Source organism: Notolabrus celidotus, chromosome 18 (genome assembly GCF_009762535.1).
Source record: "Notolabrus celidotus isolate fNotCel1 chromosome 18, fNotCel1.pri, whole genome shotgun sequence".
NCBI lineage: Eukaryota > Metazoa > Chordata > Actinopteri > Labriformes > Labridae > Notolabrus > Notolabrus celidotus.
This window is the reverse complement of record NC_048289.1, coordinates 448,106-475,349: the sequence shown is the minus strand read 5'-3', so window position 1 is coordinate 475,349 and position 27,244 is coordinate 448,106. Positions and strand designations below refer to the sequence as shown.

The 27,244-nt window shown below is 43.8% G+C and overlaps 3 protein-coding genes across 3 annotated transcripts; 1 reads left to right on the top strand and 2 right to left on the bottom strand.

Moving 5' to 3' along the window:
- The first annotated feature begins 5,188 nt into the window (after positions 1 to 5,188).
- egr2b (early growth response 2b) lies at positions 5,189 to 7,486 on the top strand. Its single transcript, XM_034708301.1, has 2 exons — positions 5,189 to 5,509; positions 5,845 to 7,486. Exons 1-2 carry the CDS (start codon positions 5,347 to 5,349, stop codon positions 7,002 to 7,004), a joined length of 1,323 nt encoding a protein of 440 aa, XP_034564192.1. The 5' UTR covers positions 5,189 to 5,346; the 3' UTR covers positions 7,005 to 7,486.
- Positions 7,487 to 21,099: 13,613 nt separating this feature from the next.
- Positions 21,100 to 23,767, bottom strand: LOC117830363. The gene is made up of 2 exons (XM_034708461.1): positions 22,770 to 23,767; positions 21,100 to 22,308 (listed from the first exon to the last, which is right to left on the bottom strand). The coding sequence occupies exon 1, from the start codon at positions 23,737 to 23,739 to the stop codon at positions 22,774 to 22,776; it is 966 nt and encodes a 321-aa protein (XP_034564352.1). The 5' UTR covers positions 23,740 to 23,767; the 3' UTR covers positions 21,100 to 22,308; positions 22,770 to 22,773.
- adoa (2-aminoethanethiol (cysteamine) dioxygenase a) lies at positions 21,105 to 26,902 on the bottom strand. Its single transcript, XM_034708462.1, has 2 exons — positions 26,295 to 26,902; positions 21,105 to 24,210 (listed from the first exon to the last, which is right to left on the bottom strand). Exons 1-2 carry the CDS (start codon positions 26,628 to 26,630, stop codon positions 23,764 to 23,766), a joined length of 783 nt encoding a protein of 260 aa, XP_034564353.1. The 5' UTR covers positions 26,631 to 26,902; the 3' UTR covers positions 21,105 to 23,763.
- Positions 26,903 to 27,244: the final 342 nt, after the last annotated feature.

The following is a 27,244-nucleotide window of genomic DNA, read 5'->3' as shown; positions in this document are numbered from 1 at the left end:
TCAGTCTAATTCACCAAGAGTGTCAGACTCCATGAACTACCTGTACCTGATCCTGTACCTGTCCCTGAACCTGTACCTGAAGCTGTCCCTGCACCTGTACCTGTACCTGTACCTCAACCTGTATCTGATTCTGCAGCTGCAGCTGTACCTGAACCTGTACTTGATTCTGCAGCTTCAGGTACCTGTACCTGAACCTGAACCTGTGCCTGATTCTGCAGCTTCAGGTACCTGTACCTGTACCTGAACCTGAACCTGTGCCTGATTCTGCAGCTTCAGGTACCTGTACCTGGTACTTGTACCTGAAGCTGTACCTGTACCTGGAGCTGTACCTGTACCTGAAGCTGTCTCTGCACCTGTACCTGTACCTGTACCTGAACCTGCACCTGCACCTTTACCTGTACTTGAGACATGCTTTCCTTGTGTGTGTGTGAAGATGTGTCGGCTCACGTGCCTTTAATGACATGGTGCCGGCTTCATATACTGAGCTAAACCAGCGCTCCACGTGGTTTTACTCTGTGAGGTGTTAGAGGCCAGTCACCCTTGGAGACCTCAGTATGTATATGTGTCTGCATCTTAATTAACACATAAACGTGCTTCTTCAGTGCAACCTGCTGAGCTGAGAAACTCCTCCTCAGGTGTGATTGATGTGTGTCAACAGGAGAAATAGAGTGTGACTTATTTTGTCACTGCACCACGTGTAGTCAGCCCGTCCGTGACATGTCCTGTGTTCCATGTCAGGTAATACTTGTGTTGCTCTGGGTTTAACAGTCCATCTCTGTCGGACAAATACCACCAGATCCGTCTCCAATCCGTCACAGCACTGGATCTGATAGGTTTCTATTCTAGTCAATGTGTTAAAGGTGACATATCACGCTTTTTTCATCAATATATATTGGTCTAAGAGGTCCCCAAAACATGTCTTTAAAGTTTATGCTCAAAAAAACACTTTGAAATCAGATTTTGGTCTGCCTGAAAAACCCTCTTCTTCAGTCCTCTTCAGAACAGTCTGTGTTCTCTCTGACCACGCCCCCTCAGGAAGTGGATGTGCCTCGGCTGTCCAGCACGTTGAACTAATGTTTACATGTTGGCTGAATATACACGGCTGCTCAGAGATCACGATACTTCAACCCTCTGAATCTGATCCAGAATCTGATCCTGACGGAGAGGCGCCTGCAGCAGGAGGACCTTTCTGAAGGATTGGTCATAGATTTAGTGTTTCTTGTTGTTTTATTTGTCAGTATGTCGACGTGTGTCTTGGTACACAGCTACCAACATGTAGCTATGTGGCTATGCTAACTAGCGCTAGCACTTATCAATGATAAATAAAAATCATCCACTAGATCTTCAAATCTGCAGACGTGGGGAGTAAAACCGACCTCTTCCAGAAAGGCAGCAGGACCTTTCTGAAGGATTGGTCACAGATTTAGTGTTTCTTGTTGTTTTATTTGTCAGTATGTCGACGTGTGTCTTGGTACACAGCTACGGCTACAGCTATGAACATGTAGCTATGTGGCTATGCTAACTAGCGCTAGCACTTATCCATGACAAATAAAAATCATCCACTAGATCTTCAAATCTGCAGACGTGGGGAGTAAAACCGACCTTTGTGTTTATTAAGACAGCCTACAACTAGCATGCCTCCCTCCTAAGCTCCTTGTTAGCACACACGTGTGCAGGTAATGAAAAACAGAGGAGGGATTCAGTATTATTTTATACAGTCTATGGGCTGAACAAGCTCCGAGCTCTGACTCCGTGACAGACCGGATATTGTTGTGACGTAACAAAAACACTGAAGTCTGAAACGGCTGGTTTCACACACATTTACAGAAAGGTGTAGAAATCAGAACAGGGGCAGAATGGATTTTTTTCATTCTCGGGGGGTTTGTAGACATGCCAGGGAAACATATTTCAGGTAGAGAACCATTAAAAAGTCAATTTTGCATGATATGTCACCTTTAACTTATGTCACCTCTGATCCGGCAGGTTGAAGTCCTCTGGATCAGATTCACAAGACTTCTATTTTTGCCGGATGCCGGAGCACGACGCATCAATCTCAACAGAGCAGATGGAGCGGGACAGGAAGTCAGATTTCACCAAAACAAAATAAAAACATCCGGTTAATTTTCAGAATAAAACACTCTGTGTTATCACCAGATCGTATTTCACTTAACTACAACAACAAACCAAAGTCATGATGAGCGGAGCCAGACCTGGAGTCAACAGGTCAGAGGTTTTCAGAGGACCAGAAAGACAACATGGATGAGGAGAGGAGGAGGAGGAGAATCCTTGATTCAGTGGAATTCCCAGGTGTGCTTGCTTTGAGTTAAACAGCCCGTCTCTTCTCTGTGTCTCTCTGTGGGGTTTAACCTCCCTTCGCTCTTCAGACCTGAATGTTCTTTAGTTTAAAAACTGTGAACAGTTGTCACTTGGAGAGTTCTTGTCTTTAGAACTTGAAGACAGTCAGTGTGTCAGGAGACTCTTGGAATCAGTCTGTGTGTTAAGAAGCAAACCTTCAATGAGGACTGACGTGATGTTAACAGGGTTTCCTTTTGACGTGTTAGGACTGAATCATGGTCACTTCGCTCTGACTCCAGACTTCAATATCAACATGAGGAATTGTTGATATGTCATACATTGGCAAATACACTTCTTTATTGATTGATAAATATTAGATCACTTTGTTCTTTCATCAAGTTGAGTTGTTCAGAAAGTTTTCACAACAACAAACTTTGAACTGTTTGAAGTGAAACCTCCATCCCCACTCAGTCAGCACAGTCTCTGACATTTTCAATGAACGTTTGACTTTTCAGAAATCACTCATCAATAATAACACTATAAATACATCAGAGCACATTATGAGAGTGTCGCATCACACACAAACACACATACGAATACACACACAGACACACGGAAAGAAGATTCCACCCAGTGCCCGGTGTTTTCTGTTTTCTGTCTGTCAACTCTCTCCACCCCCGGAGGGACAGTCCGCACTCTGTGTGTGTGTGTGTGTGTGTGTGTGTGTGTGTGTGTGTGTGTGTGTGTGTGTGTGTGTGTGTGTGGCACAGTACCACAGGAGGCCACAGGAGGGCGCACATCTCTCTGGAGATTGTTGATCATGAAGAGGGTTTTGATGTGAGGGGTCTTCAGGGACAGAGATCAGCTGCTCGCTGACTTTAATAAAACCATGGATCTCAGTTTACCTTTTAAAAGCTGTTCAAGTCAACCTCTCAGGGTTCGTATTGTTTTCTTTCACACTGACAAAATTAAAGTTCTAAAGTTCTGAAACTGAAACATGCTGTGAATCAGAATCAGAAATACTTTATTTATCCTGGGGAGGGAAATTCAAGCATTACAGAGCTCTTATAAACAGAATGTAGGAAAGCTGGATATTAATAGAAGCTAAATGAGTTACTGACACACAGCAGCTCTTTAATTTACACTATATGTTCATATCAAACTGTGTTTCTGATGCTTCTATGCTCTTTCTTTAAAACACACACACGTCAATCATGAAGTTTTAAAACTCAGAAAATAAATCAACGAATATAATTCATTCAAAATAAATGAATGAGTTTCAAAGGAGCAGATAGAGCTGTCACAGAGAACAGTCTCAGCATGTAGACACAATGAGCAAGGGCCGGCCTGTGGCATAGGCAGTATAGGCAAATGGTAGGGGTACCGGTCATCCATAGGGGGCGCTAAATGAGGGGGAGGAAAAAAATGTGAAGGTAAAAGGAAAAACAATATTGTTTTATCTCATTTAATTTTGGATTCAATTGCGGAATGATGCCAGTAAACATTAAAAAGCTTGTGACTCACTTTTGGTTTTAAAGATAATGGCATGCAAATCAGTTTTTGAAGTCTTTAAGTGTTCATGATTTACTTGATTTGTTTTGTTTTGTTTTGTTGTTGTTTTCTTTAAACTTTGGAAGCTGTTAGCTTAATTAGATAGAAAATGTAGAATAAGCATTTTTGCTTCTGTCTTTTCAGTCATCACTTAATACATGACTGTTGCTTTGTTGAAAGTGTCTGCACTGTGAAAATGATTGTGTTATATAATGACTGAATCAATTCTACTACTATTACATTATGTATTTTAAATTGTATAATTATTTTCCTGCTTAATATCAGTGTTATTACCATTTTATTAATGTTCTTTGAGAGGTTATTTTTATTTCAAAACAAAGGAACCCTGTAAAACATAAAGCTGGATGTCAGTTGTATTTCAGTGTATGTGTGATGTGATTGTTGGAGTTGGTTATGATACAAGGGGCACCAGTTCAAATCTTACCTAGGCCACCAAGTCGGTTAGGGCCGGCTCTGAATGAGCACATTATAAATGATTACTCTGATGGGTATTTCATCTGAACCAGACACACAGACACAGACAGACACAGACTCACAGACACACACACACACACACACACACACACACACACACACACACACACACACACACACACACACACACACACACACACACACACACACACCTCTGCCTCTGTAAATAGATGACTTTCCTCTAAGTTACTTTAAATACCTCTGAGTGTCTATATTTGACTCCTCGTGAATCTTTCCTCGAACATATTCAAATGACACAACTTTCCGAGCGCGTGCAGGAGTAAATTCCGCTCCTCTGTCCGCGCGCTCTCATTTGACTGCGGCTCTCCACTCGGCAAAGCTCGTCACTTTCCGATGAGCACATTCCGGACACCAAATATGGAGATAAGGGGATGTTACCCTGTTACCGGAACCGACCTTTTATGGGTCACAGAGCAGAACCGGAATTCCTCTTTTGATATCAGAGCGCGATTAAAGTGAAGAAACTAACACAAAGTGTGAGCAACATGCAGAACATCAAATGTGTGTTATAATCAGTCCGGTGTGTGTGGTTCTGTGGAGGGTGATTTAGATGTGTTCATGTTTTATCTCGGGTGATCTCGGCGCAGCGGGGAGTGGAAACAGTCCGTGTTCTCTCCGCTGCAGTGGCTTCTTCATTCACAAGTGATTCCCTCAAATCGTCACGGAGCCTCCCAGCCAATCAGCGTCCCCAGCGCATATTCCCCCTCCACTCTCAACACCCCTCCCACTCCTTATATGGACAATGACGTAGTGGTCGCATTGAAAAGGTTCCCCTTATATACAAACCAGAGCCCGGGCCCCCGCTCCTCCAGATGAGACACTTTACGCTCTCTGAAGTTTATCAGCGGAGCGCCTGAGCAGACACATCTTCACACACAGAGAGAGACATGCAGGGGTGACACACACTGCGGGGTCACACACTGCAGGTCACACTCTTACCTGTCACAGCAAGGCAAAGATCAGATTGACGTTTATTCCTCCGCCATGACGGCCAAGACTCTGGAGAAGATCCCGATGAACCTCGGGGGATTCGTGCACCCTGACAGCGTATACTCTGTGGACGACATCAGCTCCAGCATGCCGACCTCTGTGGCCATCTTCCCCAACAGCGACCTGGGAGCGCACTACGACCAGCTCAATGTGTCAGGTAAGAGACAGAGACCTGCTGCTGTATTCTTCTGTTTGAGTGAAAAGAAGGGATGAGTCTCACTCCTCTGTGAAGATGAAATCATCACACCTTTAAGTATTCCTGAAGAAGAGGAAACATCTGTGAAGATATGAACAATAACTTTAAATGTTTCTTTCTGCTCAAAGCTGAAGGTTGATTTATTTTTGACCCTGCTCAAAGTGTTTCTCATGTGAGAGTTTGAGTCCGTGCGTAATTGCGCGGAGTCTCAGCTCCTCATGTGGACTCACTCTCCATCAGTGTTTCTGGATGACCCCCGGCTCTGTTTGACCTGGTCTTGTTTTCTCTCCCTGCAGACGGTCTGATGAGCGCAGACATGGGCGCAGAGAAACGCTCACTGGACCTCTCCTCCTACTCCGGCGGCTTCTCTCAGCCCCCGAGCCACCGCAACCAGACCTTCACCTACATGGGCAAGTTCTCCATCGACTCTCAGTACCCTGGAAACTGGAACCCCGAGGGAGTCATCAACATCGTGTCGGGCATCTTCAACATGGCCCAGCCACCTCCTCCACCTCCTCCTCCCTCCTCCTCAGCGTCTTCCTCTCCGGCGTCCTCAGGATCTCCTCATCACTTCTCTAGTGGAAATCTGAGCTGCACCATGGCGGCTCAGACCCAGGCAGAGTTAGACCACCACCACCACCTCTACTCCCCTCCGCCTCCCTACTCCTCCTCAGGCTGCGGGGAGGTGTACCAGGACCCCTCCGCCTTTCTGTCGACCTCCACCTGCCCCATTGCCTCCTACCCTCCTCCCTCCTACTCCTCCCCCAAGCAGCCCGGTTGCTCAGACGCGCCCGGGCTCTTCCCCATCATCCCGGACTACTCGGGCTTCTTCCAGCCGGCCTGCCAGCGAGACATGCACCCGGCGGGGATCCAGGACCGCAAACCCTTTGGTCCATGCCCGCTCGATTCCTTCCGTGTCCCCCCACCCCTGACCCCTCTGAACACTATCAGGAACTATACACTGAGCGGGCCTGGGCCCGTTGGCTCCGAGGGGGGGCCGCCGAGGCTTCCCTCGGCCTACAGCCCACAGAACCTGCCCCTCAGGCCGATCCTGCGGCCCAGAAAGTATCCGAACAGACCCAGCAAGACGCCGATCCACGAGAGGCCGTACCCGTGCCCCGCGGAGGCCTGCGACCGCCGCTTCTCGCGCTCCGACGAACTCACGAGACACATCCGGATCCACACCGGACACAAGCCCTTCCAGTGCCGGATCTGTATGCGCAACTTCAGCCGCAGCGACCACCTCACCACGCACATCCGCACGCACACCGGGGAGAAGCCGTTCGCCTGCGACTTCTGCGGCAGAAAGTTCGCGCGCAGCGACGAGCGGAAGAGACACACGAAGATCCACCTGCGGCAGAAGGAGAGGAAGTCCTCCACGGTCTCCTCCTCATCCTCTTCCTCCACCAGCAGCACCGGGGTGGAGCGCAGCGCAGCCGGCGGGATCTGCTCATAGTTTCCCGGGAAAACTTTGGTGTTACCATGGCAGCGTGACACACACTAACCCTTCAAATAAAAAAAATGACTCTGAATGATAAAAAAGACTTTAAGATTGAGACTATAGTGAAGAGAAACTGTGGGACTGGAGGAGGACTTGTGTATATCCGTGCGTAATTGCGCACATCCACGCGCTCCTGCTCCACGGTGAGGCAGAGACAAAGATGCACTTTCCAGCACAGTGAACACATGACCAATGAACATGGAGCAGTAACCATGGACCAGTGAACAGGTCATGACATCATGTTAGAGAGGGGAGCGTGCACACAGTGAGCGCGTGTCAGTGTGAAATAACTGCAATAATGTTTGGAGACAGAAAAGTTCTAAATTATTGACAAAGTGTTTATAACACGAGTGTGTGGTGTTTGGTGTATATGTGTGTGTGTGTGTGTGTGTGTGTGTGTGTGTGTGTGTGTGTGTGTGTGTGTGTTTTCCCTCAGTGCCTTGCTGTGTGTGTGTGTGTGTGTGTGTGTGTGTGTGTGTGTGTGTGTGTGTGTGTGTGTGTGTACACTCACTGAAGAAGGAGGCTGTAACAGTGTGAACATTGTCTTTAATCTGTACAGGTATAAATCTTTATTTTTGTACTCATGTTGTAACTCAGAGTGTGTTCATGTTGAACTCATCTTGTTTGGTGTGTGTTTTCATGTTGAACTCATCTTCTTGTGATGTGTGTTTTCACGTTGAACTCATCTTGTTATGATGTGTGTTTGACTTATTAAATGTTCAAAGATGTTAACGCACATGCTGATGTCTGTTGTCTTTATTCATTGAACACCGTGATGCGTTCACGGAACCAAACAGCGCCGCATCAAACACAAAGACTTCCTTCGTGTTTATAAAAAGAATGAGAAAGATGTTGATGTTGGAAACTTTTTCAGGGTAAATCCCACTTTGCGTCACTCAGTCTGCTCACTCTGACTCAGATTTCACCCACTCACTTTTATTTAGATTCCACAGCGGGGCACAAACACTCTGAGATCCACAGTTTTACAGACTGTCACGATTAAAGATTGTAGAGAAGAATCTGAGGAATAAAACGAACAGAGGAAAGATTCTGATCCGGTCCAAACAGTCACGTTTTATTTGAGTTAGTATTTATGAAGTCCAAGAGGAAAAGGCAAACAATAAAAAGGCAAAGAAAGGCTCAGGATAATGATTTATACTCACTGAGGTCAGGGCGTGAGGTCACTTTAAAGACTTATTTAGATTCAGATCAACTTTAACGGAACTGTGTTTTGTTTGAATATACATTATAACCTAAATTAAAGCTGAGCTTAAAGCTGGTTAGATCATCCAGCAGTGAGAGAAAAAAGATCGATTCATATATTTAATTACTGTGTGTAATAATAAAGAATATAATCTCAGAGAAATATAATCCAGCTGTTCACTTTAATCTTCACATTAAAGAAAATTAGAAAGGAACTTTAGGTCAGAATTTAGAATTACACCTGCGTGTTTGTTTATCTTCTTTTATTTATCTTTGATTTGTTTATGTATTTATTTGTTTATCTCTTTAATTTTTTGTTTTTATTGGTTTTTCTCTTTATTAGTTTATCTCTTTATTAGTTTATCTCTTTATTTGTAAGTCTCTTTATTAGTTTATCTCTTTATTTGTAATTCTCTTTATTTGTAAGTATCTTTATTTGTTTATCTCTTTATTTGTAATTCTCTTTATTTGTTTATCTCTTTATTAGTTTATGCTTTAAGTTTTTATCTCTTTAACTGTTTATCTTTTTATTTTGTTAATATAAAATATCTCCTTATTTGTTTATCTTTTCATGTCGTTGTCTCTTTTTTGTTTATCTTTTCATTTATTTGTCTCTTTATTTGTTTATCTCTTTATTTGTTTATCTCTTTATTAGTTTATTGGTTTGTTTGTTTTTTATCTTTAAATTTGTTTATCTTTTTATTTGTTAATCCTTTAATGTGTTTATTTCTTTATCTGGTTGCTTCTCTATTTGTTCATCTCTTTATTTGTTTATCTCTATCTGTTTGTCCTTTAATGTGTTAATCTTTTTATCTGGTTGTCTCTTTATTTGAGTGTATGTAGAGCGTGCTATCACACAGTGAGATGATTCACATACGAGGACAGAAACAGGCAAACAGCATGTTTGTGTGTGTATCACATCTCTGATTAAGCTCACCTGGTTAGAACACTTGTTCATATGTACATATATGTATATATATATATATATATATACATATATATATATATGATCAACATATATATAATATATATATGATCAAGTGTAAATATTGAAACATAAATATATATTTAAGATTGAAGGTGTTTTTAATGAATGTAAAGCTGGTGCTCAGAGAGCCGCTGAAGGTTGAGGTCTTACGTGTGGTCGTGTTAAACGATGAAGCTGAGTGTGCTCTGCAGACATTCTGCTTTAAAACCGGATTCATTTAGACTGAACAGTTTTTAGACTAAGATCAGTATTATAAGGAAAAGTCAACATTAAATATGTACAGACCAGAATAACACAAGAAGAAGCAGATATTAAGATATTTGTCACACGCTGTGGAGTTATTTTCTCTGATCAAAGATCAGACTCTTCATCCTCTGAGTGAAACACACTGCTGCAGATTAACAAGACCTGGAGATATCAAATATAAAACCATAACATCCCTGCTTTAATATACATCAGGTATGATAATCATCACTGAGTGAGTTGATTTAGTGTGTGCAATAATGAGGAGTATAATCTCATTGAAATATAATCCAGCTGTTTACTTTAATCCACACATTAAGGAGAGTTTAAAGATTTCTCACATGACCATTTATCATAGTTGTTGTATTGTTTATGATCAGTGTCCCTGTGATTGGCCGTCTGCAGGTCACGGAGCTGCTGGTGTTTGACTCTGAGACTCAGAGCGTTTCATCAGCGCGCTCTGACACTGTGTGGGAGCTCCTGGCTCTCCCTGCTCGCTCCTTTAAATCACTGCTCTCAAAGTTTCAGGATCATAAATCAGCGTGACGGCTCCATGGTTCACCTTAAAGGAGGAGACCATCTCCCACAGTGCTGATATAATAACATGAAGAAGTGAGGCGTAGAGGACTGTACCCAACTAAATACAGACACACAGAGTGAGACACAACTCTGCTTAATGTCACTCATCATGTCAGGCCTGGTGTCAGATTCAGATCTTGTGTCGTCCGTGTGTCACTGTGGTCCCCTCACTGTGTGTTGAAGCTGGGGGACTGAACTGAACTGACCCTACAGACCTGGATCTGGTATTTGAAACACTGAGGGTTTATCAGAGAAGACTCTTCAGGGTGTCACTGTGCCGAATGAAACCTGCCTCAGAGAGTTTGCAGACTCTAAAACAAACCCTCTCCGTTGATGTAAAGAGTCAGCAGGTCTACCTGAGTACCTGTGTGACTGAGCTGTGGATGTCTGTCCCTCTCAGTCGTCTCCGCCTGCTCAGTGTGGATCACGGTGACCTCAGAGTCATTACAAACACTGTGTTCTGATCCACTGTGACCCTCTGGAGTGAGTTTACATGGTAGTAAACGTGCAGCACATTTCTCATGATGAAAAGTGATGTGGGCACAGCAGACTGACCAACAAACACGCAGGCTCAGACCTCAGTGCCTCTACATGAACAGAGCATGCTGGGTAACATTTTCACCTCTCTTTCCTTCTCTTTAATATCTGAGGATCTGTTGTTCTCTTTTTAATCTGCTGTGTGTGTTTGAAGATGTAAGTATGGTATACAATACAAAGCAACACCACACGATATGTTAGGACATGATATGACGTGTTAGATTATGATACCATACCATATGATACACCAGAGGTTTCCAATTAATATTCCAAGTGGTCCAGTGAGAGAAATGTTTCAAATCGAAGGTCTGTTCCATCATAATGTCTGGATTTCTATGATTGAATCCATTATTTTTTAAATCAGCTCAGAAATCAACAACTGACCATTCAATCAAATGAAGAGTTCAGTTCAAGAGAAGGAGTTGCAGCTGGGCTTCAGACACAACTGAGGGTACTACTACTTACCTCAGTAAGTCGTCCCTCCATCATCTTCAATTAGTCCAGAACGCTGCTGCAAGGCTGTTGACCAAGTCCAGCCAGATAACCCACATCACTCCGATTCTATCTTCCCTACATTGGCTTCCAGTTAAATTTAGGATTCATTTTAAGGTTCTTGTTTTTGTGTATAGCGTATCTGTGTGGTCAGGCTCCTGAATATATCGCCGACCTGCTCCACCCCTACCTCACCAGTAGGGCACTCAGGTCTTCTGACCAGGACCTGCTGGTTGTCCCTCGAGCTCGTCTGTGGAACGCTCTTCCTGTAAATATTCGTTCAGCTGTCCCTTTTCAAAAAACTCTTCAAGACACATTTATTTAATGTACAGACTAATGTTTTAATTACGCTATTGTCTGTTTCTTTTATTGTTTTATGATTTCATTTTAATTTGAATATTTTTCCTGTGAAGCACTTTGTGATTTACTTCTATAAAAGGTATTATACTAAATAAAATATACTTACTGACATACTTATTTACTTACTTACTTATAGTAATAATAATAATAATAATAATAATAATAATAATAATAATAATAATAATAATAATAACATTCTTCTTCTTCTTCTTCTTCTTCTTCTTCTTCTTCTTCTTCTTCTTATTATTATTATTATTATTATTATTATATCATTATAAGTATATAATAATAATAATAATAATAATAATAATAATAAGAAGAAGAAGAAGAAGAAGAAGAAGAAGAAGAATGTTATTATTATTATTATTATTATTATTATTATTATTATTATTATTATTATTATTATTATTATATCATTATAAGTATAGAAGAAGAAGAAGAAGAAGAAGAAGAAGAAGAAGAAGAAGAAGAAGAAGAAGAAGAAGAATATTATTAATTCTATATAATAACCATAGCACTGGCCTTCCTCTTTCTTTCTTTCTTTCTTTCTTTCTTTCTTTTTCTTTCTTCTTCTTGTCTTTCTTTTCTTTCTTTGGCTTCTTTCTTTCTTTCTTTCTTTCTTTCTTGTCATTGAGAGCTGAGTTTAAATCTGGTCTGGATCTGTCTCAGGTGAACTCCTCAATGTGAACATTAGTGGGTGTGATGTTGGGCAGTGAGAGATTGACTCAGTTCTGATGTGAGAGGGTATGAGTTCTTAAAAGATGTGTCCTTTGACTCGCAGTGATCCCTTTCATTCATCATGATATGAAAACAGAGGCACACAGGTTTGAATGTCCCGTGGTAATCAGTCGGTCCGTTCTTGATACAAGCCTGTTTCAGCTTTGAACCTCACCTCTCTCGCTTCAAAAGCTAAGAACTTACAAGCTCTCAAGATTTAACATCAGGTCCCGTTCTGGATAGGACAGTACCTCGTGGTCCACCGTTTGGTGAAGCCCAGGATACACATTATTGCTCCTGTAGTTGGACTCTAATGTTGCACTAAAAACAATAAAGACAAACCAATACTGAAGTGCCCGAACTGCAGTTCCTCCAGTGTCCACTCGAGTGTGTCTCCTGCAGTTCCTCCAGTGTCCACTAGAGTGTGTCTCCTGCAGTGAGTCAGTCCCCATAGAGCCCCATGTTCAAATGTTACAGCATAAATAAACATGTTTACAGCCTGGTACAGAAACATTTTGGGTCTCTAGAGCTCATTTCTCTCTTCATGACAACTGTAGTGAGTTTATATACAACTCACCTGTTTACAGCAGGTTAAGGGTTAAAGGGAGGGTTAGGATAATTTGGGGTGTGTCTTATTAGACAGGTGGATGTGTTGCAGTCAGCAACCATGACTGATTTGACTTGCTCAGCTCCACAGGTCTGTGTGTTTCTAGATTAGCAGGAAGTTAGCTTGAGTTAGCACTTCCATTATGGGGGCCTCCATCTTTGCGTTTCATGACATCACTTCAAGAACCATCAGGTGACATCACTGAGTCTAGACGCAGGTTTATAGAGACGATATCACATTGATACAGTCAGACTGTTGGAGTGAGAGCAGGAGGAGACGAACAGACCGCGTCATATCTCTGATCTCCTCAGACGGCTGCAGACAACCAGCTCCTGTTGTTCTGAAGACTTCCTCTCTGATACTCTGATCTGATAGACTTCAATCTGAAAAATGGAGGATAATTATATTTAATATGAGCCGCAGAAGCTGACCTGACCGAGCTAAGTGACAGCATGTGAACGTGTGAGCATGCAGACATAAACACCAGCTCTGTATTGAAGACTGAGTGAGGCGGTCTGTGTGACAGAGGGATCAGAGAGCTCCAGTGTGACACACAGCAGTGAGGAGCTGACCCGGTCTCAGGGGGCTTTCTGCTCAAACTAAACTCTGACTGCAGGACTGAACAGACAGAACCACAGACGAAGTGGTCTCTGGTCTCCCTCTGCAGCAGGAGCAGGTCAGTAGATGAAGTGTGATCATCCTGCAGGTGTTGTGTTTGTCTGACTGGATTTTCATGATTCAATGCATCCTAACCGCCGTGACACACACTCAGCCTGCATGGGAGCAAACTGCTGCTCACCTCAGATCACATTCAGAAGTCAGAGTTAGAAAGGAAGTGATAATGCATGAATGACTGCACTTCACATGTATTCATTCTGTACAGATGGCTGAAGAAATGTAGCAGAGCAAGGCAGGGGCTGCAATGCATCCTGGGCACTGTAGGCACTGCTCATTATGTAGCAGCACTGATAGGTGAATGACTTCATATGAAACATCAGCGCTGGGGTGAAAGGAAGATGCAGTGATGAGGATGGTTAGAGTATAAATGATACGAAGAATTATGGTTAGTACTATTGTTATTATTACTGTTATTATCATTATTATAATTATTTAGTTGAGTTTTTTTGTTGTTTTTTAATGTTCAATATATCAAACTTATTACTATTATTATCATTATTAGTAGTAGTATTATATCTCTATTTATATTTACTCAATTTCTTAATTGCCTTCTGAACTATTTTCCCTTTTATTATTATTATTATTATGATTTATTTATTTATTTATTCATTTTTATTCAATTTGTATGTGATGGAGCAGCAGTGATCCTTCAGTGATCCTTCAGAGTGATGTTAGCTCTGTACACAAAGACCGGCCTGTGCTGCAGAGTGGGAGAGGACCCGCTCTGTCCGGACCCTGACCTTTCTCCTGTCTGACGGAGGTCTGAGGGCTGCACACAGCTCACTCTGCTTTCCAGCTCTCAAAGTTTAAGATAAGACAGACTTTAATGATCTCCTTGGAGCGGTTTTCAGCAGCTTGAGAAAGAAGAGTACGAGGATTTACTTACAAATGAAAATAGAATCATTAAAGTTAAAAAACAAGAACACAAAACATAGTATAAAGATATATAAATATATACACTATACACTGTGGACACGTTCTACTTGTACGTAGTTTAGTTATTGCACAGGGAAAACTGCACGTCTCCGTAGAGTGCATCAGGCTGCACTCTCGATCCTCCCTCTGCAGCCGAGTGAGCGCCGTCAGCTCCTCCATCTTATTAGAGAGGGACCTCATGTTCCCCATAATTAAAGTCGGTATGCACAGTTTGTACCCTCTTTTCTTCTCCCAGCACTTCACTCCGGCCCTGCATCCTCTTCTCCTCCTCTGAAGTTCCTGTCTAGTCTCTCACCTGGGATAATCCTGGGCTGACATAGACATACATGAGGCAAAAGTTCAAAAAAACACTAAAAACACAGAGAAAGGGACGGAGCTGCCGCAACGAGCAGCCCCACACACGCGGCGCCGGAGGCGTACGACCTCAGTCATTGTTGCTCTTATTTCAGTCTCCTCTCCACAACAGAGGAACAGCAGAGTGTCGTCAGCGTGTGGAGTCACTCTTCTTTCTTTAGTTCCGGCTCTGCACCTTCTTCTCTGAAACCATCACTCATGTTTTTCTTTTATCACCAAACACAGCATGCTGCTTAAGTGAAGACAGAGTCCTGGGGTCTCATTTATAAAGGTTGCTTACGCACAAAACGGGGCCTGAAACTGGCGTACGCCTGTTTTCACGCCAAGTTTGTGATTTATAAAAAACAAACTTGACGTGAAAATGTGACTACCGGTAAGCAAACTCTGACCCAGGCGTACGTACATTTTAGAGGCAGGGGGAAATTGGCGACGCAGTTGGTGAGAGGGAGAACTGAAGTCAGATTATATTTTGATGCCTTTTACACATTTCATTCATTGAATAAGAACATATTAACAGACCCGCGTCACCATCATCACTAAAATATGCATATTCTATTTGAACGCGTGTTTGTTGTGAGTCGTTTCCAATAAGCTGTCATTAAAAGATAAAAGCGTGTCTTAAAGTTCATCAAATGTTTCATCAGCTTTGTCTCACCTTTACATTCCTCTGAGGTGTAGAGGAAACACACGGGCTGTATCCTAACGTGTTCGTCGGGAGGTAAAAACCAAAGTTACATCAGAGGACGTAAATCGGCCGCGGAGCAAAGTGACAGTCATGTTTTCAGTGTTTCTAACGCTGTGCAGAGTCACTACGTGTAGTTATACTTTTAATAAAGACTGCTGTATGGAACAAAATGACAGTCATGTTTTTAATGTTTCTAACGTTGTGCAGAGTCATTGAGTGTAGTTATACTTTTAATAAAGACTGCTGTATGGAACAAAGTGACAGTCATGTTTTTAATGTTTCTAACGTTGTGCAGAGTCATTGAGTGTAGTTATACTTTTAATAAAGACTGCTGTACGACGCACACGGAGTGCACAGACACGGCCCCGGCTGCCTCACACACTGATCACATCTTCCTCACCTGCATGTGTTCACTGTGTTAATGAGAAAAGTGTAGAGTAAAGCCATGCCCGGTTCTCACAGTTATCATCTTACATATCATCATAATCAGTCAGAGCCCAGACCAAGCTGCCCGTGATGAAACCAGCACATTAAAACTTATATCCAGGGATCAAACTTCTGTCAGATAATATCAGAGAGGAGATCTCTGAAGGACGTGAGCTCTCTGTAATGTGAAATAAAAGTGTGTGTCCTGTAAACATGAAACACTGCAGTGAGACCTGTGGGTAATGATAAATGATGGCTGCTCTGGCACTGCTGACGGATACACGCTGCAGCGACGTGCAGTCACTCCATATTTTTATTTCGTTTGTATTTCTTTTGTGTCCCTCCTGCAGAAAGAAACAAACAATGCGTGCTCTCTGAACTCCGCTTCATTCACGAGGATCACGGTTTGTGTGTCAGAAACATTATTTTCTCCGTCTTCCCCTCTGTTGTTGCCGTGATTCACCGTGAGAACCTTTGATCTTCCGGCTCATTTGTATGCATCTTCATTCATAACGTGCTTTGCATTGACCGTATATGGTTGAATGTGGGCGTGAAAAGGGCGGAATACGAGGCTGATTTACGTGAGCATATCTCCAGGTGGTTTGTGATTTATAAACGGAACATTGTGTAAAGTTTGCGTGCGAACGGTTTTATAAATCAGAATTATTTTTGGCGCACGCCATTTCCGGGTTTTCGGAGTACGTACTCTTTTAGTAGGGATTCTACGCACTCTTTTATAAATGAGACCCCTGATCTTTATGGTCCTCCTGCAGACACGTGTCTACGATGGCGGCGCTCACTCCGTGGAGGGCAGCAGTAGTGGTGTTGACATCAGGCTACAAAGCGTGTTGGTGGATACACTTCAGTCACCTGGAGGGCGCTCACACACAGAGGTGTGTAGAGAAAGACCAGAGTTATTATTACGATTCATTCCTTCTGGTCCTCGACTCGTCATCCTCCGAGAAACTCCGGACGGAAAGTTGACCGCAGCGTGTTAGCCAGCCTAGCCCGGTCGGCTAATGTCAGCGACAAACATGAAGACAACGAAGTCAACTTCGGATTATTAAACATCCGCTCTCTTACAGGTAAGGGACATCAGGATCTCCTGATTGACTGTAAGTTTGATGTTTTGTGTCTGAAAGGTGGCAACAACCTGATGACTTCTCCCAGCTGAATGAATCCACTCCTCCTGGGTTTGTTTACATGTGTCAACCCCGTGTCACTGGCAGAGGGGGAGGTCTCACGATAATTTACCACGGGAACTTGAGAGTCTCGCCTGTCTCCGTGCCTGCCAACCTATCGTTTGAATCAATTGCTTTGCAGATGAATGGACCTACTATCTGTCTATCGTCCACCTAAGCACAACAATGATTTTATGAATGAATTTGCTGCCTCTCTCACCCAGCTATGCTCACTTTCACCCAACATTATACTGCTGGGAGGTTTAATTATACATATGGACAATGCAACAACACTCTCACAAGGAATTTTACTTCCTGCCTGGATAGCTTTGGACTGCAGCTATACATTGATTTCCCTACACACTCCAAAGGACATGTCCTGGGCCTGATCTGCTGCTCTGGTGTCACTCCTCTTGATTGTTCTGCAGTTGATCTCCCTATCTCTGACCATCTGTTCATTTCATTCAATGTCAAACTTTCACTGTCAAAATCAAATCTGCCGTGTGTCATCTCATTTCACAACATCAAGGACATTGGGCCTCATTCACTAATATATGAGTAGAAATCTTCTGACTCTGCGCATAAAATAAGTGCATACGCAAAATCACCATCGGTTTCATGACACATGTGTACCCCCCACCTTTCTTTCTCACCTTCAGCAGCCCAAATGTGCGCTCTATACAACACACGTGTGGGCATGGATGTTGTTATAGTGCACCTCTTGGGGGGTTTCAGGATTCACAAAAGGAGTCATAAGCCAGGTTTTAAGGCCATATCCCTGGTCACCTAAAAACAACAGCATTTCAGCATAAACAGGATAAAGACTTAAGATAAATATAACATAAAATATGCTCACCAACAAGCCATACATTTCTTAGATCAAGGGTTCCCAAAGTAGGGGTCAGGACCCCCTGGGGGGTTGCAAGACACAAATGGGGGGTCATGAGATGTCTCCTAGAATGTTTTTTTTTTTAAGTTATCTAAAATAGTACATTTAACCCATTATAGTAAAAATATCAGGGGAAAAAATAGAAGTTAACCTTGAAATATATCCTTGAAAATAGAAAATGTGTTGAGTTTTCTGCCTTTCTTTTTGCCAGATGACCATATGACAGTCATCTGGCAAAAAGATACCTTTGGCACTTGTATTTTGGGGGTCGTGGGATGAAAAGGAGGAACCGAAGTGCTAATTCATGGCACTGTTTGTGGGAGTGATGGACAATTTTTTTAATACATTGTCATCATATTTGTAATTGTAAACTCAGTATTTAATTTAAGATTCAATATTCTAAGTATGATAAAGGTGAAAAGGCGTCAATTTCATGGTTATTTAATACATTTAGTCAATTCTCCGTTTTTATTATTGAATACTATTAAAGACTTCTTTCTTTTACTGACAGTAGTTTAAATGTGTCATGCATTTAGTTTAAGAGTATGTGTTTACATTTTCTGAGAAAAGTTGGTCGTCATCATTTGTGCGTACGCATGGTCTGAGGAAGTTCTATTTTAGGTTGCAGTGTAAGAATACATTCAAGTAAGAATATATTGATGAATCCCAGATTTGTGCTTCAAATGTTCGTACGCATAGTTAAAGCACATATTTGAAAATCCACATACTTTGCAGGTCTGGTCAGCTCAGGTGAAGGGGACACAAAGGCTCTGTTTTCCATTCTAAACAACATTCTGCAAACACCGGACTCTCTTGCTCCTCATCTGCACTCCACCGCCGTCTGTAACTCCCTGATGTCATAGCAGCTCCCACAGCTCATCTTTTCTGGTCCCCCCCCCCCTCTCTCTCTCTCACACACACACACACACACACACACACACATACTCTCGCATTTTACACTTCCCTCTTCTGCTGAAATATCTGACCTCATCCGAAAATCTAAGTCATCCTCCTGCCTGTTAGATCCACTCCCTACTACCCTAGTAAAAGCCTGCCTACCCTCCCTGTCTTCTCATATAACTGTCATCATACACTCCTCCCTTACCTCTGGTGTTGTACCCTCATCCTTCAAATCAGCCTCAATAACTCTGATACTCAAGAAACCTGGTGCAGACCCCACTGACTTCAATAACTTCCGTCCCATTTCAAACCTTCCATTTCTATCCAAACTCCTTGAAAAAACAGTTCCATCTCAGGTCCATTACTCACTTGTCCAACAATAACCTCTATGAACAGTTCCAGTCTTGTGCCCCCCCCCCCCTCTACAGCACAGAAACAGCTCTTATTAAAATCACAAACGACCTCCTCATGGCAGCTGACTCTGGACTCCTCACTGTCCTCATCCTCCTTGATCTTAGTGCAGCTTTTGACACCATTTCTCACAACATCCATCTCGACAGATTACATTCAATCGGAATCACTGGCTCACCCCTTCACTGGTTCACCTCTTATCTCTCCGGCCGCACTCAGTTCATTCAATTCAAATCCTTCACATCTCACTCATCTCCAGTCACTATCGGTGTTCCCCAGGGTTCTATCCCGGGACCTCTCCTATTCATCATTTATCTTCTTCCTCTTGGTCTCATCTTCCATAAATTTAACATCAGTTTCCATTGCTATGCGGATGACACCCAGCTCTCCCTATCAACCAAACCCACCTCCTCCCTCCCACTTCCCTCTCTGACTGTCTGAATGAAATAAAATCCTGGTTCACCCTGAACTCTCTAAAATTAAACAGTAATAAAACTGAGGTTCTCCTCATGGGCACAAAATCCACCCTTTCCAAGCTCAACAGTTTCTCATTTACCATCGACAACTCCTCAGTTTCTCCCCCCAGGTTAAGAGTCTGGGTGCCATCCTTGACAGCACACTATCATTTCAATCTCACATCAATAATGTCACTCGGTCTGCATATTTCCATCTTCGCAACATCAACCGCCTCCGCCCGTCCCTCACACACAACAGCACTGCCATACTAGTTCACACCCTGGTCACTTCACGCATTGATTATTGCAATTCCCTCCTCTTTGGTCTCCCTCTCAAATCCATCCATAAACTCCAACTAGTCCAGAACTCTGCTGCTCACATCATCACCAGAACTCCAACATGGGGTCCAGAGCCTTCAGCCGGTCTGCCTCCTGCCTCTGGAACTCCCTCCCACCAGACATCCATAACATCGAGTCTCTTTCCATTTTCAAATCACATCTCAAAACACATCTCTTTAAACTGTCATATTTACTCTGATTACACCTCTTCACAGAACTCTATCTCATCCTGTTACTTTTATTAGTATTTATTAATCACACTGGATCATGCCTTGTCGATTTTATCAGCCTAGTTTTTATATGGTTCTTTTTTTAAACTCTGCCCTGTACGGTGACCTTGAGTGCTGAGAAAGGTGCCTTCAAATAAAATGCGTTACTCTTATTCTTATTCTTACTATTACATAACAGGAACATCATCACTGTCTTTAAAGCTCCTGTAAGGATTTCTTATCTGGGAATGAAACACACTTTAAAACTAGGGTTCGTACTCATGGAAAACTAGCATGAATTTGAATGTAGCCCCCCCATGTCTCACCCAGCGGTAAGAAAACACCAAAACATTCTCATAGTGAAAGTTAAAAACACAAACAAACATGAAATGTACGCTCTGCAGGAGGCGGGCAGAACGGCAGGATGGGATTTGATTGGTTTCATCATTTGGCTCCTGATGGCAGGGATTGGTTGGTGTTTTCCCAGGTTTACTCCGGCTGTAGATAGCAGCTTTTTTACCTCCTTTTTAAGAACACATTATGTATTGATTACCATCAGGACAGAAAGATCATTTTAACCAGTATAACAAAAAGTGTATTTAAGTCTGACTACCAACCCCAGCTTTAAACTGTCTCATGATGTTTCTTTATTCTTATTGAAATAGTTTATTTGATTGCTAAACAGACAATCAGCTGAGATTGGTCATCTCCATATTAAATATGAAGGGTCAGAGACCGCTAAGCGGGGGCGGTCCACGTGATGACAGCACACTGAAAAGACTAAAGGAATCCTCTGACCTTCATCAGATCCTCTGAGCCTGTGTTTGGAGAAAAGGACCGCAGCAGAGACAGGAGACACTCCATCATATCATCCACATGTGTTTATTGTTGTACATACATTCAGCATGATCAGATAACAATCATTGTCACAGACGAGGGTCTGATATATAAGGCCAACAGGTAGAGTTAATAAAGAACACAGTGTGTTAGCTTCAGAGGTTCCACACAGTCAGATTGTGCAGCGTGTGCTGGCTTTAAAGGCGAGGCCTCACATCACTCAGGTTATTTACAGGAAGTAAAAAACAAACAGGTGATGAGGAAGAGGAAGAGGAAGAGGAGGAGCTGAACCTCAGCTTCATCACCTCTCAGACGCAGGGCTTACTAAAACCAGTCAACCTGCAGAAGTTACAGAGAGTGAGTGATGGTTCTCCAGTGGATCACAGCCTGCAGACCGTGTCCTTCTAAAGAAACCTCACTGGAGACACTCAATGTTCACCTGCTGGTGGATTAGACTGAATCCTGTCAGGACCAGGGTGAAGGTTTTAGAGGGTCAGACCTGAGGCGAGGCTGGAACGAGTTCAACACAAACATAAAGTCGATTAATGAAGAGTGTGCACTTAGAAAAGAAAGGTGTGCAGAGGAGGCACTCTGAGAGCTTTACATTCAACATTCACACACCAGGCAGCTCACAGCAGGGCCGGACTCACAGCGACTCAGTCCAGGGTCCAGATCCACAGATCTATGTCAGTCCCTGCATGGCGGTAACTTTGAATTGGTATAACGGACTTTTAAACATTTATGACTAACTGCTCTCTGACTCCATGACTGTTAGAACTGTTCTAAAGGGAACCACTGAAAACCAAGGACGACAGTCAGCTGATGTCTGGAGGTAAAGAGAGGAACACACTGAGAAGCGTGGAGCTGGAAGCATCACAGACAGACTTATAAAGTACAGCTGACAGAACGGTTCCTTAGAACAGTTCCTCAGTGATTAGAGAACAGTTCCTCTGTGATGTCAGAACTTTCCTTGTTAATGATAGAACGGTTCCTCTGTGATGACAGAACAGTTCCTCTGTGATGACAGAACGGTTCCTCTGTGATGACAGAACGGTTCCTCTGTGATGACAGAACAGTTCCTCTGTGATGACAGAACGGTTCCTCTGTGATGACAGAACAGTTCCTCTGTGATGACAGAAGGGTTCCTGGTTAATGATAGAACGGTTCCTCTGTGATGACAGAATGGTTCCTCTGTGATGACAGAACAGTTCCTCTGTGATGACAGAACGGTTCCTCTGTGATGTCAGAACAGTTCCTCTGTGATGACAGAACGGTTCCTCTGTGATGACAGAACAGTTCCTCTGTGATGACAGAACAGTTCCTCTGTGATGACAGAACGGTTCCTCTGTGATGACAGAATGGTTCCTCTGTGATGACAGAACGGTTCCTCTGTGATGACAGAACGGTTCCTCTGTGATGACAGAACAGTTCCTCTGTGATGACAGAACGGTTCCTCTGTGATGACAGAACAGTTCCTCTGTGATGACAGAACGGTTCCTCTGTGATGTCAGAACAGTTCCTCTGTGATGACAGAACGGTTCCTCTGTGATGTCAGAACAGTTCCTCTGTGATGACAGAACGGTTCCTCTGTGATGACAGAACAGTTCCTCTGTGATGTCAGAACTTTCCTGGTTAATGATAGAACGGTTCCTCTGTGATGATAGAACGGTTCCTCTGTGATGTCAGAACGGTTCCTGGTTAATGATAGAACGGTTCCTCTGTGATGACAGAATTGTTCCTCTGTGATGACAGAACAGTTCCTCTGTGATGACAGAAGGGTTCCTGGTTAAGGATAGAACGGTTCCTCTGTGATGACAGAACCGTTCCTCTGTGATGACAGAACCGTTCCTCTGTGATGACAGAAGGGTTCCTGGTTAATGACAGAACGGTTCCTCTGTGATGACAGAATGGTTCCTGGTTAATGATAGAACGGTTCCTCTGTGATGACAGAACGGTTCCTCTGTGATGACAGAACGGTTCCTCTGTGATGACAGAACGGTTCCCCTGTGATGACAGAATGGTTCCTCTGTGATGACAGAACGGTTCCTCTGTGATGACAGAACGGTTCCTCTGTGATGACAGAATGGTTCCTCTGTGATGACAGAACGGTTCCTCTGTGATGACAGAATGGTTCCTCTGTGATGACAGAACGGTTCCCCTGTGATGACAGAACGGTTCCTCTGTGATGACAGAATGGTTCCTCTGTGATGACAGAACGGTTCCTCTGTGATGACAGAATGGTTCCTCTGTGATGACAGAACGGTTCCCCTGTGATGACAGAACGGTTCCTCTGTGATGACAGAACGGTTCCTCTGTGATGACAGAATGGTTCCCCTGTGATGACAGAACGGTTCCCCTGTGATGACAGAACGGTTCCTCTGTGATGACAGAATGGTTCCTCTGTGATGACAGAACGGTTCCTCTGTGATGACAGAATGGTTCCTCTGTGATGACAGAACGGTTCCCCTGTGATGACAGAACCCTGTACAGTTTCAGTGTCTCAGACTCAGCCAGTGTTTGTGGAAGTGGTCCTTGAAGCACCAGCTGCTGCTCTGCTGTAGAGTCCTGAAGGTGGGCCCACCCACTGTGGGAATCCAGGTGTTGTGACTCTCCTTGGGGGGGCGGGGCAGGACAGAGCGCCCCCCTGTGGATGGATGAACTCATGTTATTGCTGTCGGTCCGCAGTGATCAGACAGAGACTGCAGGACCGGGGTACGCCTCGCCTCCACACCAGAAGTCCTCAGGCTGAGGGACCTCCAGCAGCCACATCTCCTCCCTCTCCTCTTCCTCCCTCTCCTCCTCTCTCCTCCTCCCCCCTGCCTCCTCCTCACCCACAGTGTGCAGGACTCTGTAGTAGTGACAGTCCCGCCCGTCGTCTGGATTGTAAGGAGGAGCCAGGATGTCTAAGAAGGCGGCGGGTCCCTCTACGGCGTCGATCTGATGAAGGTTATCCCTCAGAGGAGTGAGGAGGCACGGCCCGCTGCTCTCCGAGTACTCGGCCACCGAGCTGAGCACGGAGCGCCGCACAGACGCCGTCTGAGGAGGGGCGAGGGGAGGGTCAAACTCAGGCAGGGGGACAGACAGGTGATCCTCCAGCCTGTCAAAGCAGCGGACGCTCACCTTCCCGTACAGAACCTGAATGTCACACAGGAAACAGACACACATTAAAATTAATGGAACACAAACAGCATCACTACACCTCCACCATCTCCACCACCTCCACCTCCTACTGAGGACAGGCCCCACGATGCACCAGCACAACTCTGTTCTCTCATACTGAATCTGCAACAACTTAATGTGAGTCTCAGTGTGAGACTTCACAGTGTCACTACTTTACAGAAACAATAAATAAATAAATAAATAAATAAATAAATAATAGAACAATAAATATCCTAAAATAAATGATAGAAGTGTCTTTATCATGCAACATCCTTTCACTTTAACTTCCAGGTACACTACCAGTCAAAGGTTTGGAAACACCTTCTCATTCAAGGGTTTGTATTTATTGTAATGATTGTAAACACTGCAGATTAATACTGAAGACATCAAAACTATGAAAGAACATATATGGAATTATTGAATGAACAAAAAAGTGTTAAACAAAGCAGAATCTGTTTTATATTTTAGATTCTGTAAAGTAGCCCCCTTTTTCCTTCATGACAGCTTTGCACACTCTTGGTATTCTCTCAGTCTGCTTCATGAAGTGGTCTCCTGGAATGGTTTCTAATGAACATGAGCCTTGTCAAGAGTTCATTTGTAGAATGACTTGCCTTCTTAATGTGTTTGAGACCATCAGTTGTGTTGTTCAGAGGTCGGGTTAGTACACAATGGACAGCTCTATTTGACTACTGTTGTAATCCAGATTATGGTAAAACCAGATTATTTCATAGTTTTGATGTCTTCAGTATTAATCTACAATGTTGAAAATAACTAAAAGAAATAAAAACCATTGAATGAGAAGGTGTGTCCACACTTTGGACTGTTAGTGTAGATGTAACACTGTTAAGTGTTAAACACCATCAGTACGTCACCGTTGTTAAATACGACGTCTTTGCTCCTCTATGACGGTGACGTTCATACTTCACCTCAATGATCCCTCTAATGATCTTAAATGTTCAAAAAGAAGCCAGACTTTCTCAAAGTCACACTGTGAACTTGTTGAGAGGCCCACAGACCGACCCCTCTGACCCCTGTTGCTCATGGACCGTGTGATTAAAGCTCCTGTCAAACACCAGTATCCTCATAACACAGCGATGAACAGATGAGGAGAGGCAGAGTGAGAGCATCATGAACTCATGATGGTAAACCCAGTCAGGCCTGGAGACCGTGTCACAGGACCATTAAAACCACATCCCCTCTGACAGACACATCCACATGGATTACACATCAGATATACATCTTTAAAAAGTGATGTGTGTTTTAGACCAGGGGCTCCCAAACTTTTCAGCCCACCACCCCAAAGACTCTTGACCCCCGCTGTCCCTCAAAGTGATTTAATGTGTCTTCATTTAGCTGGTCTGCAGAAAATGACCCTACCTATATGAGCATGTGTCTGTGTTTCCTGTGCTGTTATGCTGTTATGAATGAACCTGCTGCTGCTGATGCTTTTGATAATTCACTGTTCACTAACTCTAAACTAAAGAGTCATCTGGAAACAAAGAAAGGCAGAAAACTCATTACACTTTATATTTTCAAGGTTTTATTTCAAGTTCAGCTACTGTTTTTGTCAATATGTTTACTATATTGGGTCAAATGTACTATTTTTAGTTAACTTAAAAAAAAACATCCTTGAAGTCATCTCACGACCCCTGTTTGTGTCTCGAGACCCTCCAGGGGACCCACACTTTAGGAACCCCTGTTTTAGAGGTCCCTGAGGACAGAGATGTTGCTGCAGCATCATAGTATGTTATTAACATGCAGGATGTGACCCCATGTGTTCATCCACAGGACCATGTGGACCATGTGGACTACAGGTGTCCTCTGTGACGTCACAGAGCACACCTGAGCTCACCTCAGCATTGACTTAGCTGCTGTTACCATATCCCAGTGTTTACATGCACACACACACACACACACACACACACACACACAGACTCACACACGCACTGGCACACACTCACACACACACTCTCTCACGCACACACATGCACTCTCACTCTCTCTCTCTCTCACACACACACACACACACACACACACACACACACAGGCGGTGCAGAGACCTTCAGCATCCCGTTCATGCCCGGGTGGTCGTGGAGGGGGATGGACGCCCCAGCTCTCAGCAGGAAGACCCCCATGCTGAACACCTCGGTCTCACAGATGTGCATGTAGGTGACCGGGGGGTTCTGGGGCCCCGCTGCCCCGGGGCTGGCTTTGGGTTTCCGGGGCTGGATTTTGAGGTCCGCGGCTCTGATGGCGGTCACCAAAGAGACCAGTTCCGAGTGTCTGTCCGGGTCCAGGTTGTTGTCCCCGTTGGTCTCTGACTTAAAGCCCTTAAAGGTGATGTGGGCCTGCTTGGCGACCTTCTGGATCAGAGGGGTCTTGTTGTCCCGCGGCATCCTGAAAACTAACGGCTCCCTCTCTCTCTCGGTGAGTCCGCCTCCGATCAGAGTCCTTTAAAGGTCTGTAAAGTCCCCCAGAGTCAGCAGAGACCCCCTACAGCTGTCCGGTACCACTTTAAAACAGACAGAGGAGAGACCTGAGTGGAACCAGAAGGACTTTCATGGTGATAGAGAGTCAAACTAGCATCAGATAACAGCCTCCCTCCACTCATTTTCCACACACTCGCCTCCTCGGTACCCCACGCTGACTGCGCCTGCGCACGAACCACAGGCTTTATAGGACTTGTAGTTCGATCCAATCCCTTCGTCATCTCCTTCATGAGAATGTAGAGTGAAGATGGACTTCATCATGAAGTTAAAAGGATACAAACATGTCTGGATGGTGTAAGTTAAGAACACACTCTGCTGTAGGCACAACGCTACACAACAAGACACTCCACTTTTCAGTGACACTACATTTCCCATGATTCCTCAGGGTGGCTCATAGTTGAAGAGGGGAAGGCCAGGCAGGGCATTGAACTCCCCGCAGCCCTCCCACATCCTCCTCCCTGTACCTCCTCCTCCCTGTACATCCTCTGTGCTGCAGACCCCAGACCTCCTCCTACACTAAG